We start from the raw sequence: 17017 nt of genomic DNA on the forward strand, positions 1-17017 counted from the left end.
AATAAGGAACGAAATGATCAAAGCGAGCCTTGAAACACTAATGCCTCTTTACATCAAACTTTTCAATCATATCCTAAAATCTGGAAAGATGCCAGATGTATGGTGCCAAGGCCTGATAACCCCCATTTACAAATCTGGTGACAAGAATGATCCGACAAACTACAGGGGCATCTGTGTATCAAGTTGCCTCGGAAAACTGTTCTGCTCACTCTTAAATCAACGTCTACACTCTTATTTAAAAGAAAACAAAATATTACATAACTCACAAATTGGCTTTCTGCCTGAAAACCGCACTGCAGACCATGTTTTTACTCTTCGCGCCCTGCTAGATAAATACGTTCACTATCACAAAGAAAGGGTCTATGCCTGTTTCGTAGAGTTCCGCAAGGCTTTTGACTCCGTCTGGCACGTTGGTTTATTTTATAAGCTACTCGGTGCTGGCATTGGAGGACAATTTTACAATCTAATCAAAACTCTTTATTGTAATTCTTCCTGTTCTATAAGAATTGGAGACAACAAAACACGATCTTTCTCGTACTCCAGGGGTGTCCGTCAAGGGTGTATTCTAAGTCCTCTGTTATTTAACTTTTATATTAACAATCTGCCATATTCATTTCAAAACGCGCTTTCTGATCCATTTGTCCTCCCAAATGGAACGAAAATAAACTCACTTCTGTATGCTGATGATTTAATCATTCTGTCGAGATCCAAAACAGGATTGCAAAACTGTTTAAATACGCTATCTTCTTACTGCAAATCATGGATGCTAAAAATCAATCAAGTGGAAAATGAAACTCATTTCTTGTTTCAATGTAGTTGCTACTCTTTACAGAGGCAGACATTCTATGAAGACATAAGTAAAATGATACCTGATATTCAAACGAAATCGACATCAGACATTGTGAAACTACTGATGAACTCTAAAGACTATAATGTAAACAAACTGGTTATGAAGTTTATTTCTTCATGTATGATTATACGTGACAGGCTATTATTGGATATTGATGATGTAACTTAGAATTAATTACATATTGTTATGATACTTTACACTGTTTTTGTTAGTAATCAGATTATATAAGCTTTTGCAATACTGTAAATCTTGTGGTCATGCAAATAAAGCAATTACTACTACTACTACTACTACTACTACTACTACTACTACTACTACTACTACTACTACTACTACTACAACTATAAGTAATGATGATGACTTCTATTACAACTACTACTAAAGATTACTACTACTACTACTACCACCACCACCACCACCACCACTACTACTACTACTACTACTACTACTACTACTACTACTACTACTACTACTACTACTACTACTACTACTACTACTACTACTACTTCTACTACTACTACTACTACTACTACTACTACTACTACTACTACTACTACTACTACTACTACTACTACTACTACTACTACTACTACTACTACTACTACTTCTACTACTACTACTACTACTACTACTACTACTACTACTGCTACTACTACTACTACTACTACTACTACTACTACAGAATGATCCACCAGAAAACGATTTGATGGCCGCTATTTCTTGGCTATGGTATAATTGTGATCTGAAAAACAACAGCTAAGAGGTAAACTGTACAACGTTCTTTGTTAGTTTTTTCTCGTCGTCAAAAATCGGGTGACGGTTAGGTTGCGCGGTATTACTTTCTTTTCCAAATTACTTAATTTTCGCTCAAACTAAAGGAGAGTTGAGTAATTTTTTTTTATTGATCACAGTGAACGGAGGTTGGTCAAGTTGGGGTGGTTGGGCTTCTTGTAATAAAACCTGTGGAACCGGTTATCGAGAACGTTCTAGAAGTTGTACGAAACCACTGCCGAGGTATGGCGGGAAATCTTGCCCAGGAACAGCACGGGAAAAACAACTGTGCAACAAGCAGCCCTGCCCAGGTAAACATTAATGGTGATTTATGCGGAGTTTAAAAGTATCATCCCAGTTTGTACGTATTTGGTAGTTTAATCGCTCCCAAATAAACGCTCTCTTTGCATCAGGAAATTAAAGTGTCTACAAAACGCTCACTAAAGAGAAGGAAAAAAATTTTCAAGCCAGTAGTTCATTGGTCACGAAAAAGGAGAAATGCGAAATTTAAAACTTATCCCGTAAGCGCTTGGCGAGCTTTCTTGACATGAAATTTTTTGTTGTGGATCTCAACTCTGCCAACTCGTTTCTCTTATGTATGTCAATTTTTTTTACTCGCTTTCTTCCGTTTATTGTGTAAAATAGCAAACACGAAGGAAAGTGTTGGTTCGATCGCCAAACACGGAGGAAGTGGGTTGATATAACGAGGCGCAGCCGAGTGTTGGTTTTTTTTAACCAACTTTAAGGTGTTTGAAATTGGATGAAACACTCTTTTGAGTGTTTGAATAGTTTCTTAGATCATTGGAGATTCTTGGAAAAATTCTACTACTACCACTACCACTACTACTACTACTACTACTACTACTACTACTACTACTACTACTACTACTACTACTACTACTACTACTACTACTACTACTACTACTACTACTACTACTACTACTACTACTACTACTACTACTACTACTACTACTACTACTTCTATTACTACTGCTACTGCTGCTGCTGCTGCTGCTGCTGCTGCTGCTACTACTACTACTACTTTAGTCCTGAAATGAAGTTGCTAAAAATGAAAAAAAGTTGCTCCATGGTAAAATACGAAAGGTTGCTACAACTTTGCCAAGCAACGTGTGCACAGCCTTAATTTTACTTCTACCGAATCTTTGATAATAGCTCTATGATTTATAGGAATTGAATGAATTTATTAATTTTGACGCCCAGTATCAGGTTTGAAAAAATCCTGTAGCAGCTATGACCAATTTATATTAATCCCACACAAATTCATATGTTTTCACAATGATATCCACCGCACAATTCACAACCCTGCAAAAACAACACCGCCTCTACATTGGCACTATACGCATGTTGTCTTATCTTGAGCCCATTCAAGTTCTCTTCCACTTTTAATCGCGCCCTTTTCGTTGCCGGAAAATTCAAACAAATGTTAAATATTTGGCCTACGGGTTGCTAGGTTGTTGTATCGAACTGAGAGAAAGCGTAAACGGAGAGTTTCCGTAAGGTTGGATATTTTGTACTTATTTACCGCTCCGTAATTTGTTTGCTACTGCCCAAAACATCGATTGTTGCTAAATAGCCTCTGTGTTTGTAGCCTGCATTCTATATCTGCCTTTATCGTTTTAGGACCTTTGAAAGGGTTATTTGAATATACAAATAAATGCCCAGGACTCCATTCGAGAGATGGATAATTACATTCCGCAATAGTCTAATGACAGAATAGTTCGAAGAACAGAATGTTAAAAACCGAATTTATTAATTATCGTTTCTTAAGTGTCATCCGACTTAAATAAAGGAAGGCTTTGGGAAATATAGTACGGCTTAATATAATATTTTACCACTCTAAAATAATCGATGTCTTCCTAGGAGACATTCTACTAAAACCTTCTCACGCACGAGGTGTTCCCCTTTAGTCGAATTCTTATTCCTTTTAGATATTGACGATTGCCAGCCGAATCCTTGTAGAAACGGTGGATTCTGCGTTGATGGGATCAACAACTTCATCTGCAACTGTGCCCCGGGTTTTCAAGGATACAACTGTTCAGAGTTGGTGGTTTCTTCTGTAAAAATTCCCCATCGAAAATATTGTGTCTTCACGGCGGCGATGTTGAATGAGCCAAACAATAACAGATATTTGCATAAAAAGAAAATTTATTTCCCAAGGGAAAGTCATTCTATGGTTTCGCGCCTGTAATATGGCCATCGTAAACAGACTATATAGGCTTTTATTTTCTACAATAAAATTTGCAATTCCACAGCGTCAAACCGATGAGTGGTGCCAGATCACTTGTAGACCTGGATCAGCAAATTATTTCAAATACAAAATATTGACGGCAGACTGATCCCAACGGCGGAGGTGACGAGTCTGATAGAACAAACAACAAAGGCTAGAATAACTGAAATAGATTTGTTTAAAAAAAGATAATTATGTCCGATATTTCGGTTTACAATACAAACCTTCTTTGGGGGCTGAACGAAATAGAAAAGTGAGAAACATAAAAGGATCGTTACAAACGAATATTTTTAAATATAAAATGCGTGGCAGTGATCGGTTGTTTAGGACTAAGTTACAAGTGGGAGACATGTCATTGGCGTGTTTCGTCCCGTCTATCACTGATTTATACCAAGAGGGTGCAATGTTTTAGCTTTGTTGATTAAATGAGCTTCACGAGCCTTTCTAACTGAGTCACGTTTGCTGCGTATAAGTGCAAGCGGGATTAGCTGGACGTCGTTGATGGGGTGGCCAGGTTGGCTGAAATGAAGCGAGACAGGAGTAGGATTGATTCGGTTGATGGTGATTCAGGACAGATCTGCGATACTCCCCGAAACGTTCATTAAGTTTGCGCTTTGTCTCTCCAATGTATTGGGAGTGGCATTTCTTACACTGGATTAAGTAGATGAAGTTTTTGGAATTGCAAGATATGTAGTCAGTAATTTTACGTGATTCGTTAGTGTTGAAAAAAAGTGTAGTTCGTTTGACCTTCTTGGAGAAATGAGCAAGTTAGGCATCGTAGGTGGTTGCATTTATGAATTCCAGCTGGTTGTTGTTTGGAGGGCTTGTTTTTCGGTATTTCGGAATGGACCAGGAGATCACGTAGACTTGCGTTACGTTTGTAGGCGATAACTGGTGTATGAGGAAAAACTTTTTTGTAGTTGGCGGAGGACTGGAGGATGTTGATATGTTTTTCACAATAGATGAGATTTTGGGAAGAGCAGGATTGAAGGATATGACGAAGGGTGTTCTGTCTGTGTTTGTGGCTGTAGTGTTGTGTGACGTGGGATGGCTCGTACGCGATTTGCATCTCTTTGTAGAGATTCACCGCATTCACAAGTACATTTTACATTCTTCATTACATAACATATATTACTCTTAATTAGCATTTACCGTGTTCTGTAGATAAAACAACCGGGTTTACTCAAGCGCCATTGGCTATTTCCTGAAAAATATAACAACGAACGCGCGTGCTCATTTTGTAGGCGTCAATAGTACATAACTGTTATTTTTTCCTTTTGAAGTCGAATGGCTGTCGATTACAATAAAACATGAAATAATGATTAATGAACCCCAATCGACACGGGAAAAAAATCCAGATCTACGTGCATAATGATTCATGATATACCTTAAAAAATAACTCAATTCAGATTGGCCAAAAAAGGAGTGCAGTTTTCATGAAACGCGAATGCAGATTTGTAACACGAGTGCAATTATAAATGGGCTCTAATTGGCTGGAAAACAAAAGAAACCAAAAAGAGCCAATCAGATTAGAACTAGTGTATAGAAAAATATTGGCGGAAGATTTGAGATAAACGCTAAGAAAATATGGCCGGGGTTTTCAGCAAACAATGATTTGGCTTTGCAAGTGAAACGGCAACAGAACAGCTAAAAAATATCCCAAACACGGTAAGGGTACCTCTTTCTAGGTGAATGTACGAAAAAAGTGGTGTGAAGAGAAACATATTGTCAACAGAATCGTAGCCTTTGAACAGGCTCCCAAGTGGAGTAGAAGGCGAAAAGAAAAATTGCGGGCAAGTGGAGCGAGGTATCCGAGCTTGAATTTTGCCTTCGTTCTATACCCCACTTGTGAACCTCTTCACAGGATAACAGAATCAAGGAAAACGAGCCAGCAAAACTAAACAAACTATTCGAAACATTCTACGCTGCGCATGTAGCAAAAAAACAAAAAAATTGACGGCTGGAATATGCGGGTACTAGCTTAGAAGACAATGCGAAGCACACGAGTAACAGTACAAGAAAAATAACAGTCAGCAACTGGCTGAAGAAAGCAAACGTTGAACGTTCAGATATCGTCAGCACATCGACGACTACGATGAAGCCAACAAGGACAAGCAACGCGACTCTCTTTTATGAAACAATGAAACCTCTGTGCCGAGAAGGAGCCAATAGCAGTTTCCGACATTACAACAACAGTACTGTAGCTCCACTCACCCCAGTAATGATGAATATGTACTTTCCACAGACAACAGCCGGCCCATCCATGGCAGCGCCGAAGGAAAACCGACTCCGACATAATTTCGCGTTTTAAATCTCAGAATTTCACAATGAATCTAACCATGACGAGGTCTCAGGAACAAAGCATGATGGACATGTTCAACAACTGCCAAGTTTCTTTCATCTTTGGCAGCTCAAAGCGTGCAGCTGAGTTTCAAAACGACAGTCAAGTCAAATGCTTTGGTCTTGAAAAGTTTGAATCCATTACAAACGTGGTAATCTGTTTCAGCCAATCAGTTCAATAAACTTTGTATAAAAAAGTGCGCGTTGTCAAATTTTCAGTTATTTTGATTTTCTGGCGTCGATTTTTCATGTTTATTATTAATATGTAATCACATAATTTTTCTCGTCCAATTTGAAATAACGAGATTTCGAAAAAAATTCAGACTAAATATTGCTCTCGCCCTACGGACAAGTGCAATTTTGATACTCTTTGAAAAATTTACTTATGCTTATTTATTTCAAACTGCCCTCGAAATCATGTTTTTTTTTTAATATGCGAAGATTAATCATTTATTTACTTATACTTATATGCGTTACAGATGGTAACAAATGATTAAGAAAATGCTGTTCAGTCACTGATTTTCTGGGTTCTAAAATCTTAGGATTTCATCCACGGACTCATGAATGCACAAGACAAGTTTGACTTGACTCAAGAAGGGAGGGATCAATTGTGCATATCTGTACCTATAACTAAGTAAACGTTCTATTGATGTTTACATGTGTCTTCGGTAATGCTTTCCAAGAATCTGCACATCAGGCTCCAGTTGTTCAAAGGTCGGATAACTTTAATCTGTGGATAAGTCACTATCCGAGAGTTTTAATCTGTGCAAAGATTTCAGTATTTCCTCTTGTGCAAGTGAATATGCACACTCTAACCACAGTTAAGTTTGGGAGTGTACGAAAAAACGTGGACGGCGTTTAACGTAAAGTATATTTTAGACCCTGAATAGTGCCTTATCCAGCGGATCAAGTTATCCGGCCTTTGAACACCTGGGCCAGGTGACTAATTGCTCGGCGTCTTTACGAGAGGGTACTGTTGAACAATACGTAAACATTCATAAGCTAGGTAGACACGCAACCGATTCCTGTGGCTTTGGAGTAGGTTTTTAAAAGAGCTGCAAATTTAACATAATATTAACAGTTCTGAGCACTATCCAATGATTTTATTTCCAGATAAAATATCACCTAGGTTGAAACAACACTTTTAACACTTTACTAATGAGACATGTAGTCAACGTTGTCTTGTTTTTACAAGCTAGTATTTGGTGTTATTCAACAACATATTACAACCTATTCGCCACTGTTTTTCAAACGAGTGGAAGGAAGAAAACTGCTTTGCAAGGTAATTCTGGGTAGGAAAGAAGAAAAAGTGTTTGTCACTTGAAGATATTTTCCCAATCAAAGAATATAATCCACACAAATAACCCTAAGAATAGACAAGCGGAACTTTAATGTTATCCTTTCTTTTTTATGGATGTCAAGATTTAGGACTGAAGTATGATAAAAACATTGCTTGTTATGCTGGCCTGTCAAGTTTTTCGGAAGTCTTTTTTAGTACGACTATTTGTTTTTTGTCTGCTGGTTGGTAGTTAACGGGTATATGGGAACAGCAGAAATTAAAATTTATTTTAAAGCTACCGTATAGTTAATATTCGTTAATGATTATTTTTTCCGTGTACTTCAGTGGATTTTATTCACACACAAAAAAACGAGTTAGTGCGCCACACCTAACCAATGAAAGTCGCTGTTGCTCCTGTTGGCGCTGAAGTAATTCAAGACGTCGACGGAACATTCAGATTCTTCAAGAACAACATGACGCCGTTTCCTGATTTTTTTTTTCTTTTGTCCGCATCGGTTGTCGGGCTTGATGGTGCTGGAAGTGTTCTTACTATAGTCTGTTGCACCGCTACATCTCGCTTGCTATTGAACTAGATGCTATAACTTCGCAATGCTTTTTCACTTCGTTTAGGAACTGGCGTGACTGTAACTTGTGATGACAATAACATGACGGTAGCCTTGGAGAAGGAGATATATCCGTACTTAAATGCAAGCTTACTTCACTTGCGTCTCCGATCGTGTAGAGCTACAGAAAGTGCAACGCACCTGTATTTGACTACTGATTTGGATGGTTGCCGGACGTCAGTCGCAGAAACTTACAGCTCGCTAATTTTTACGAATGAGATTCAAGCAGATATTGTGCAAATATCCAGTGCTGTCACTCGAGACCACAATTTTGATCTGGAGTTCAACTGTAGCTATCCCAAAGAGAAGTTTCTCAGCTTGACTTTCACGCCAGACGGAATAGACATCCCTCCATTGCAAGGTAAAAAGGACTCTCAGTTGTAGGTAAACGACGAATAGACCAATATATAGCTCATTTCAGTGATTGGCGAGTGACTGACTTGAATTATCTTGAAGTTGCTATGAACTTACCCGATGCCTTTATTGTTAATTTAAGGCCCATTGTATCAGAAATATACATAAGGTACAAAGAGTATATTGCGTACCCAACCCCTGGAACTTCTCCCACAGACTATTGATTAACATGAATCGTGGTTTTAATCTTGCAACAAAAGGTTCTGGATAACGGTCACTGCGTCAATTGATCAGTTTAAATGTCAATTTATTTCAGTGGGATTCGGTAACCTCACCCTCAAGATGGACTTCTACACAAATTCTTCCTTTGCAACACCGTACAATGACATTGACTACCCTTTGACGATCCCTCTCAATGATTACATATACATGCAATACAGCGTGGAGTCCAGAGCTAGTTTGGCGGTAATAGCTGTGAATTGTAAGGCCACCAAAGACGACAGTTTCTCGTCTTCGCCTTCCTATTCCTTTATCGTCTCTGGGTACGTATAATCCAGATCAAACGACACATATCATTGTCCTTCAGTTCTACCAATAATATTTATATACTCTATACTGGGTACTTAGTAAGTCAGCCCCCCTTCCCTGTGTGAGGTTGAGGGAGTAGTGGGAAACTTGTAGTAACGAGTTCAATACTGCAAGTGTAACCATAAGACTACGATGTGGTACGTTATTTGCATCATTGGGGAGTTTACGCAACAGGGCGTTCGATGTGGTGGGACGGCAAATAGCGCTTGTGTGACCAACGTGGCGGTATTCATGACAATAGATTGTAACATTCCTGCCGCTCGTGGTTTTCAGGTTGTCACAGACGAGAGAACACCACTAAGTCGTCTATCGGCTAAAAATGTGAAGGTACTAAAATGTCATGTTGGTCATACAACGACATTTCACCGTCTCCTTCCCTCAACTTTCCTTTTGCGTAAGCTCATTATTACGATGTGTGCAGTAGAGGAATTAAAAGGGATTTGCTGAAGCAAAGACATGCAAAAATTACAGAGCGTTTTAAGGCTCGACGTATTTATTTAACCATTTCTTAATATATATGTTAATTTTCAGCTCTAGCCTATTTAAATATTCGTGTTCACAAACTAATTTTTTCTCTTGATAATGGAGTCAAGATGACCCCGAAACGTCGAGTCTTAATCTCTCAGTAGAGGAATTAATCAAATTTGCATTTTTTTTATCATTTCTGTTACAACCTCTCTTGTAATAATAAATTATTGTTGTTGCCACTTATAACAATAAATGTGATGATGATGATGATGCTGCTGATGATGATGAAAATGCCGTCTAAGGTGCAATTTTTTAGTCAGAATTCCACAGCATATATTTCTCTACTCGGCTTGTTAGTGTAGAAATGTTTGCTTTGATCATCCCACCAGGAGTATTTTAATTGCATTAGCTTACTTGTTCTTTATAGATGCGAAGTAGATTCCACAATGTGGTACTCGTACTCTTCAATCCGAAGCTATCAACAACTTAAGATCAAGGCATTGAGGTTTTTCACAGACTATGATACGGTTTACTTCCATTGTGAGCTGATGGCCTGTCACACCACACTTCCTTCCAGGTAAGTTAATAATGGTAATTGAACTGAGTGGAGTGCAATTTGGTCTGAAATCATACACGTGATTTCAAAATTGAACGAGCGCGCAGCGCAAGTTTGATTTGAAATCAAAAGTATGATTCCAGACCAAAATTGCACGACGCGAAGTTCAATTACCACTTTATTACACCTATTTTGAAATCACAGAGCATTATTGCCAATATTAATATTCTATTTCTGTTACTTTATTTCCATTTTGATGGGCAAAAGGAAGGATGCGATTTGCGGCAAAAAATGGTGCAATTTGGGAATAAATCGCAATGTTGAGAGCCAATCAGATTGCAAGGATCACCAGTGATTTCAAGATGGGTGTAATAAAGCGAAGAATTCAGTTATGTCATAAATTGAAAGGTCTATTTTTTATGTTCGTGGAACGATTAGGAATACTTTTAAGTTACTATCATTGAGATTTTAAGAGACCATTAGTTAGTTCTGTATTTATGTGTGTGGTAATAGTCGCAAAAGAGGTTCTTCAAGGTAAAAGAGAAGAGCAAATTTTGAACGGGTGCTTTTGAATAGTCAAGATTCAAGTAATTTCCTAGCTTATGCTACATCTCCCAATAACGTTCGGCAAGAAAAAAAAATGAGTTCCTATTCATCTTGAGATGTATATATACTATATAGGAATTTATTGAGATCTTGTAACTGTAAAGCCCCCCATGGGTTTTTTGTCGACAAATGTTGCTGTATGGTATTATATTGTATTGCATTTTATAAATAAATAAATAAATAAATAAATAAATAAACAAATAAATAAATAACAGGTAAATAAATAAATAAATAAATAAATAAAAAAGTAAAAGACACATTTAACGAATACACACAACGTAACAGTTTTTAACAGTTGCCTTTCAAGTCAAATTGGTCACAATTTCCTCTGAGAGTGATTAGAACTCAACCACGCTTGCTTTTTAGCGTCCGACGGAAACTGTGTCTATTATTATCTGATTGCATTAAAATTTCACTTGCAGCGTGTCAAATTTTGACAATCCAAACTTATTTGCTTTGCAAACTAAACATGTAATTAAACAGTTTGTAACTCAATGGCTTAAAATTACTCATATAATCTAATCTCATATAACCTTTTTTTGAAATTATAGGTGTACTATTGGTTGTCCTTCGAGAAGGAGGAGAGGTGTAACGACAAGTGACGAAACAAGTAACCAGAGCACAACCAAGTCATACTTCCTCAAACGAGGGCCGATAGTGCTCAAAGAAAAAGGAGTAACGAAAGGTAATTCAAAGAGTCTCCCCTTGAAAGTAGACGATACAGTAATAAACGAGGAAATTTATAAGTTGGCGACAACAGAAATGATTTTGTAATATTTTACACGCTAATACCAGTTATGGCAACATCAAGCTGTAGCCGCCATCCTCTAACATACACACATTATTTTATATTCTAAGATACCGGGAGTACTGACCAGCAATTCATTGTGATTGCGAGTGCGGCAGCTGCTGGTGGAGTTGGTATCATTGCTATAATAGTCCTTGCCGTGTTATTTGTTAAATGCCGCATTCCAAGACTGCTGCTTAATCACAACAAGGACACTACTGAGGACGAACATGCCAACCGCCGACTCACTTACATTCAAGAGGATGACATGAACGAATCACTGTGAGATAATGTTTAAATGTAGGAGGGAAGCCATCATCTTATCCTTTCCACTCTTCAAAGTCATTCCTACCTTGAGCAGCATCAATCGGGCTCTTGAAACGATATAACCTGTCATAAAAAGAAAACCATTGTTAACGAGTTTCGCAGTGATTGATCAAAACTTGCACTTTATATCTTATCTGTAACTTCAGCAGGCTGGAAAACTATCGAATGTTAGTGTCGGTAAAAAAAGTTAACATCATACAAATTAAGCCACTCATTCGTTAACTACAAATGGAGCCAGTATGTGAGTATTATCGAGTTGGTCGGTAAAGATAAAATAAGTGTTGTGTGTATTCCTTTGAATCATTAAAACAAAAACAAAAAATCTTTTGTTTGCAATCACGTTTGATGTCTTGATCAGAAGTAAAATGAGCATTATTTATAGCCAAGCTTCGAAAGAAACGTGTTAGTACTAGACAACTGGCTACCCTGAACCATTTATAGTGAAATGCTTTGTTGCACAAAACTGCTCTTTGTTTTCAGGCTCTAACGCACCCAGCGAAGGAATTTTATTGCCGCTTTCCATTGAATGATGGCTGAGAACTCGGAATGTGTGAACCGTGTTTTAAAAAGAACAAGAAAAAAAAAAAAAAAATACGAATAACTTTTTAAACGACTCTATGTTTTTGTCAGCATATGTCACTACAAGCCCACACCCATCAGGTGTAAGAAAATATTTTATAGAAATTTAATGCAATTGGTATTTACCTCCATTCAACAAGCAAGATGTTATACAGTTACCCTTCCCTTTTTTTTTTCGCTGCTTCCATATAGTTTACACCTCTTGTAAAACTTCTTGCGGTGAACCACGGCCAGTTTCACTCTCGGATGTTTTGCATAATAAATGGTTCACTTTTAAAACCACGATAGGAGATGTACGGAAGCGCGTATGGGAAATAAAGAGAAGAGCTTAATAGACCCTATACAAAAATGGCTGACATTTTAATATTCCTTTGTTTACATTCAAATTAGCCTGACTAACCTCGTTTTTGAGTAAAAATCAAAAGAATACTTCACTTGAAAGAGTGAGACTAATTTTAATTTGAATGCAGAAAAAAGAATATTAAAATAGTTGTATAGGGCCTATCAGTCATGACGTATGACAAAATATCTGATCCATCACCGTTGTGATCTTAAAGCGCATATCAAAACAAAGCAATTGGCCACTTCCGAGTTGCTCTTAACCTCATTCTGAGAGAGAGGCTAAGTGCAAAACTTTTCATATGAAAATTAGGTTTGTTTGCATATGAATGAAAACTTATTTCCATAATAAAAACTTTGCACTTAGCCTCGCCTTTACAATGAGGTTCAAAGCAACTCGGAAATGGTCTATTAGCGTTTTTGCACACAACGGATGGTACAGGATCGATAAGAAGAAAGTAAAAGAAAAAAGTGTGACATAAAATATTGCATTCTTGTATTTTAAAATGCATGTTCCATAATTAGTGACAGGAATCTGCAAAGACCCTTTTTTTTACTTTGTGCTCTTTGGGATTGGAAACTTTATGATGGCTTTTTCGGGGTTTTGAAAATAAGTAAAAGCCATGGTTCTGATTTTTTCCCCAAACAATCGTATTTGGATGTTTTTTCCTTTTAGTAGGACTTTTATGGGGTTACTTTCTGGGCACTCCGGACTATTTTTTGTCAGAGTTTACCGTAACAGGACGTTTTAAGGAACTAACAATTGAATGTCTTTTGTTCATATATACCTGTCACTGATATACCTGAGTGCCCTCTCCTCCTCCATGGGCTCCATCTATTCCTTGATTAGAATTTTTGTCTAGTCAATCAATTTTCTCAAAATTGGCTATCTTCGGATACCCATGAGAAGCTACTACGCAAGAACGGATTTTCATGTGCGAACGTTTACAACAAGGACGGGAGAGCCCCTGGGAACTTACTTTTACCAAACCAATTCCAGAAGCATTTGGACCAGAATAATATTTTTTTTCTGGCTAATCAGTGAACAGAACCACACACGGACAATTGTGACGCTTTCTTTAACGAAATGGTTGCTGGCTGGAGAAGAAAACGAACTTCACTAGTTATTTATCCAGGCTAAATAACTAACTAATTTATTCAGGCTAAATAACTAGTGCAGTTCGTTGAACAACAGTTTTGAATCGAAGTCGACGTACTTATGCTGTTAGAGGCTTTTTGCGTTACATTTTGTATTGCTAGATCTCTAAGTATTTTCCAAGTTTTGCATGTCGATTAGACGTATCTTCTAACTTTATATGCTTTTATTAGTTCTAAAAAATAGCAATAAACAAAGATTAGGGAGTGCGTTCGATAATGTAGATTTTAGGCCCTCTCTCGTTTATGATGTCATCCAGCCCCGCAAAGAGATCTGCGAGGGATGCTAGATACGCGTCTCAAAGTCCATACATTCCTCATTCATTCCGGCAATCAACGCTGTCTCGACTCCAATTCGTTTAAGGACTGCGTTCTTCCTACTTGGAAGGCAACTAAAAAAGCAGTAAAATTAGCCAAGTAGTCAGCCCAACTAGGAGATCAAGTGTAATCGTCAACGGTGTTGGGATTTCGAATCAAAGTTTAGAAGACTATTTATCTAATCGACAAAGTCTTATCGATAACGTCATATCACATGACAATCAAATAATTTGGTCTTCTCAGCTGCCATTTTGGACACGCCATCTTGGACTCTCGCGTCTCAAAAACCAACGAAATCGTCAAAATCATTGATTCAATGTTCATTAAAGAATTGGATAAGGGTTAAAATGGTGTAAAAATGGTAAGGTTGCAAGGATGAACTTGCAATTTCTCAAAGAATTTTAAAAAATGACAATCCACATCTTAAAAACAAACAACAGCAACAACAACAAAAAAAAACAGGTCGTCAAAATCGAGGGGGGTATTGGTGCTTGCTTTGATACTTATGCATCTTCGAAAATTGAATTCAGTGCGCGCATTTTTTTCACGCAACCCCCCCCCCCCCCCCCCTCCACACACACACACACACCCTCCCCTCCCCGTCCCCACTCTACACGTTTCACTTTGTTGGTGATGCTAAAATAGGCTCGAACCACCCCGATTTAAGCACTCTCTTGAATCTTCTCCTTTTTTGTGGGAAAAAAGAAATCTGTGAAGTTTTGGTGGGTCATTCATGGATGGGGTTACTGTTTTTATCGGTGAGTGCGAGTGTTCGTCTCTTATTTTGTGTTCTAGTCTTATTTCTTTATTTTTTATGGCCTAGTTAGCGTTGCCATTGAGTTTTCAATAAAGGATAATGAATAGAAACAACGGAAAAAGTTCCGCCCGAAATATGCATTTTTAAAATACCAGTTATTTATTCTAGATACTTATCAATTTTCATGCAATATTCACAAATGGCGGGCGATTTATTATTCTTTTCAGTATATGTTAACTAGCATTACTTACCTCGCTTAAGATTAAAATTCTTTTGAATTTTGCTCATGCTCGAAATATGTATTTTTTAAACACCAATAATTTATTCTAGATTCTAGTCAATATTCATGACAAGGTGCAAATTTGCGTCAAACCGACCAAAGGCGTGGCGAGTGAGGCCGCGTGAAGGCGAACTCTGTCTGAAGTTTTACTGATACGTCAGGAGTCATCAAAGTTTTCATTACATAAATTCCAAAGTAAATCGTCGAAAGCGCCTCCTAATGTTTGAGTTATTAAAGTCACAGTTCGCTCGGCCAGCTATAATATTAGAACAAATCAAAGTAAAAATTAAATTATACGAAAGCTGCGGAAAAGTTAACAGTAAAGAAACTAAACTCTGGGTTCATTTCCGTGGCGTAAATACCTTTCCAAATTGCTCAATTTGACCAAGTATTGAGAACTTTGTCGACTGTTTTCATTCAAAAGCACTGAATGTCTGACGTATTTTCAATATTCCCTCGATTTGAAAAAGTTATTAATGTAGGATATCATAGTTTTTTTTATGTAAGATAACATGGTTCTCTTGGAAATCGAGTATAATTTCATTGTCAGATTTGTTGGCTCGCTCAACCAACTTATGATATACGGTGCTGCTTATTAAGTGCTCTTCAATGTAGTTCACACTTTTGTTTTTTTTTGTGTGCTGGCTTTATTTTGATGAAAATGAAATCACCTTTTAATTTTAAATTCGCTTTAAACAAACGTTTAACGAACGTTTTTCAGAGAAAAATGCACACATCTTAGCCTTTGCCTTTGCTTTGCTTTGCGCAGACGTCCTTAGAGGTCTGTCACGCGTTTCCTTCCCCACGAAGGGGAGGAAACGCGTGACGAACCCCTAAGGACGTCTGCGTGGGAGGCTAACCCTTTGCTGTTATATCTTATTGTTTTAATTAGTTGTGTTTGTTCTTGGTAAGGATGGTTAAATACATGCTAAAATTAGAAATATATACGAGAAAAATTATTAATACAATCAGTTAATACAATTTTCCTTCAAAATTTTGTTTTGTTTCTTAAAATCAGTAGGCGATGAAACGCCCCGCGAAACAAACGCGGACCGCCGCACAGCTTGACACACTTGAGCGTACCAATCGCATTTGCTGTCTTGTGGTGCTGCGTAGGGACGGACGGACGGACGAAAGTGACGTCATAACCAACCCCAAACTTCAGGCATCAATGCATTACAAATTTTTCTTTACCATTGGCCCCTGCTCACGCGCTTTCGGCCCACGGAGCTCAGCTACAAATTACTACGACTTTGCTATCGTTACGCAAACACCAAGAATAGCTTACCTTGGGCAATAAATAGCAGTTCTTTGTGCTGAAATTTTGTTAAGTTTTCAATCCATTGCATTCATTGTTCCGTTTCTTAAAATCGAAATTATGCTTTATTAGTAAAATAATTTAATGCATTGGTTGTAGGTTTTGTTATTGAGATAAACGTTGCTAAATTCTGTCGTAAATTCTAGCTCAGCGCAAACGTCTTCTTCGACTTGAACACCACTAAATTAATTGTTTTACTTCTGTTACGTGTTTCTAGCCGGCCGTTTAAAATTTGGGTCTTTTTAACTCTTAAATATGCCCTTTCAACTGAAGTGTAAAAAGAAAAGAAGATAGGCCTGCGCGACTCCCACTCGCGTGTTTTTAGCCATGTTCAGTTATAGTTTTGCCATAACGAGTATGTCTTTCAGGAAAAGCCCTCTCATGTATGAGCGGTGCTCCCTGTAAATTTTCTTTTAGCGCTGTATTTTCTTCTTATAAGATGCCATTTATGGTTTGGAGGATTGAGTGATAGTC

The 17017-nt window shown here is 37.7% G+C and overlaps 1 protein-coding gene across 2 annotated transcripts in view; it reads left to right on the top strand.

Moving 5' to 3' along the window:
• Nucleotides 1–12025, top strand: part of LOC146488319 (ZP domain-containing protein-like) — a 46816-nt gene extending 34791 nt beyond the window's left edge. The window contains exons 2-6 of one of the 2 annotated variants that reach the window (XM_085123955.1): nucleotides 8119–8472; nucleotides 8782–9007; nucleotides 9949–10098; nucleotides 11235–11368; nucleotides 11542–12025. In XM_085123955.1, the coding sequence (XP_084980081.1) occupies nucleotides 8119–8472; nucleotides 8782–9007; nucleotides 9949–10098; nucleotides 11235–11368; nucleotides 11542–11756 (1079 nt within the window). In that variant the 3' untranslated portion in view covers nucleotides 11757–12025. The remainder of the gene's footprint in view (nucleotides 1–8118; nucleotides 8473–8781; nucleotides 9008–9948; nucleotides 10099–11234; nucleotides 11369–11541) is intronic. The other variant, XM_085123963.1, reaches the window with a different exon arrangement.
• Nucleotides 12026–17017: the final 4992 nt, after the last annotated feature.

The sequence above is a fragment of the Pavona decussata genome, unplaced genomic scaffold, assembly GCF_977016875.1.
Source record: "Pavona decussata unplaced genomic scaffold, jaPavDecu1.1 SCAFFOLD_11, whole genome shotgun sequence".
In the NCBI taxonomy this organism is placed as follows: domain Eukaryota; kingdom Metazoa; phylum Cnidaria; class Anthozoa; order Scleractinia; family Agariciidae; genus Pavona; species Pavona decussata.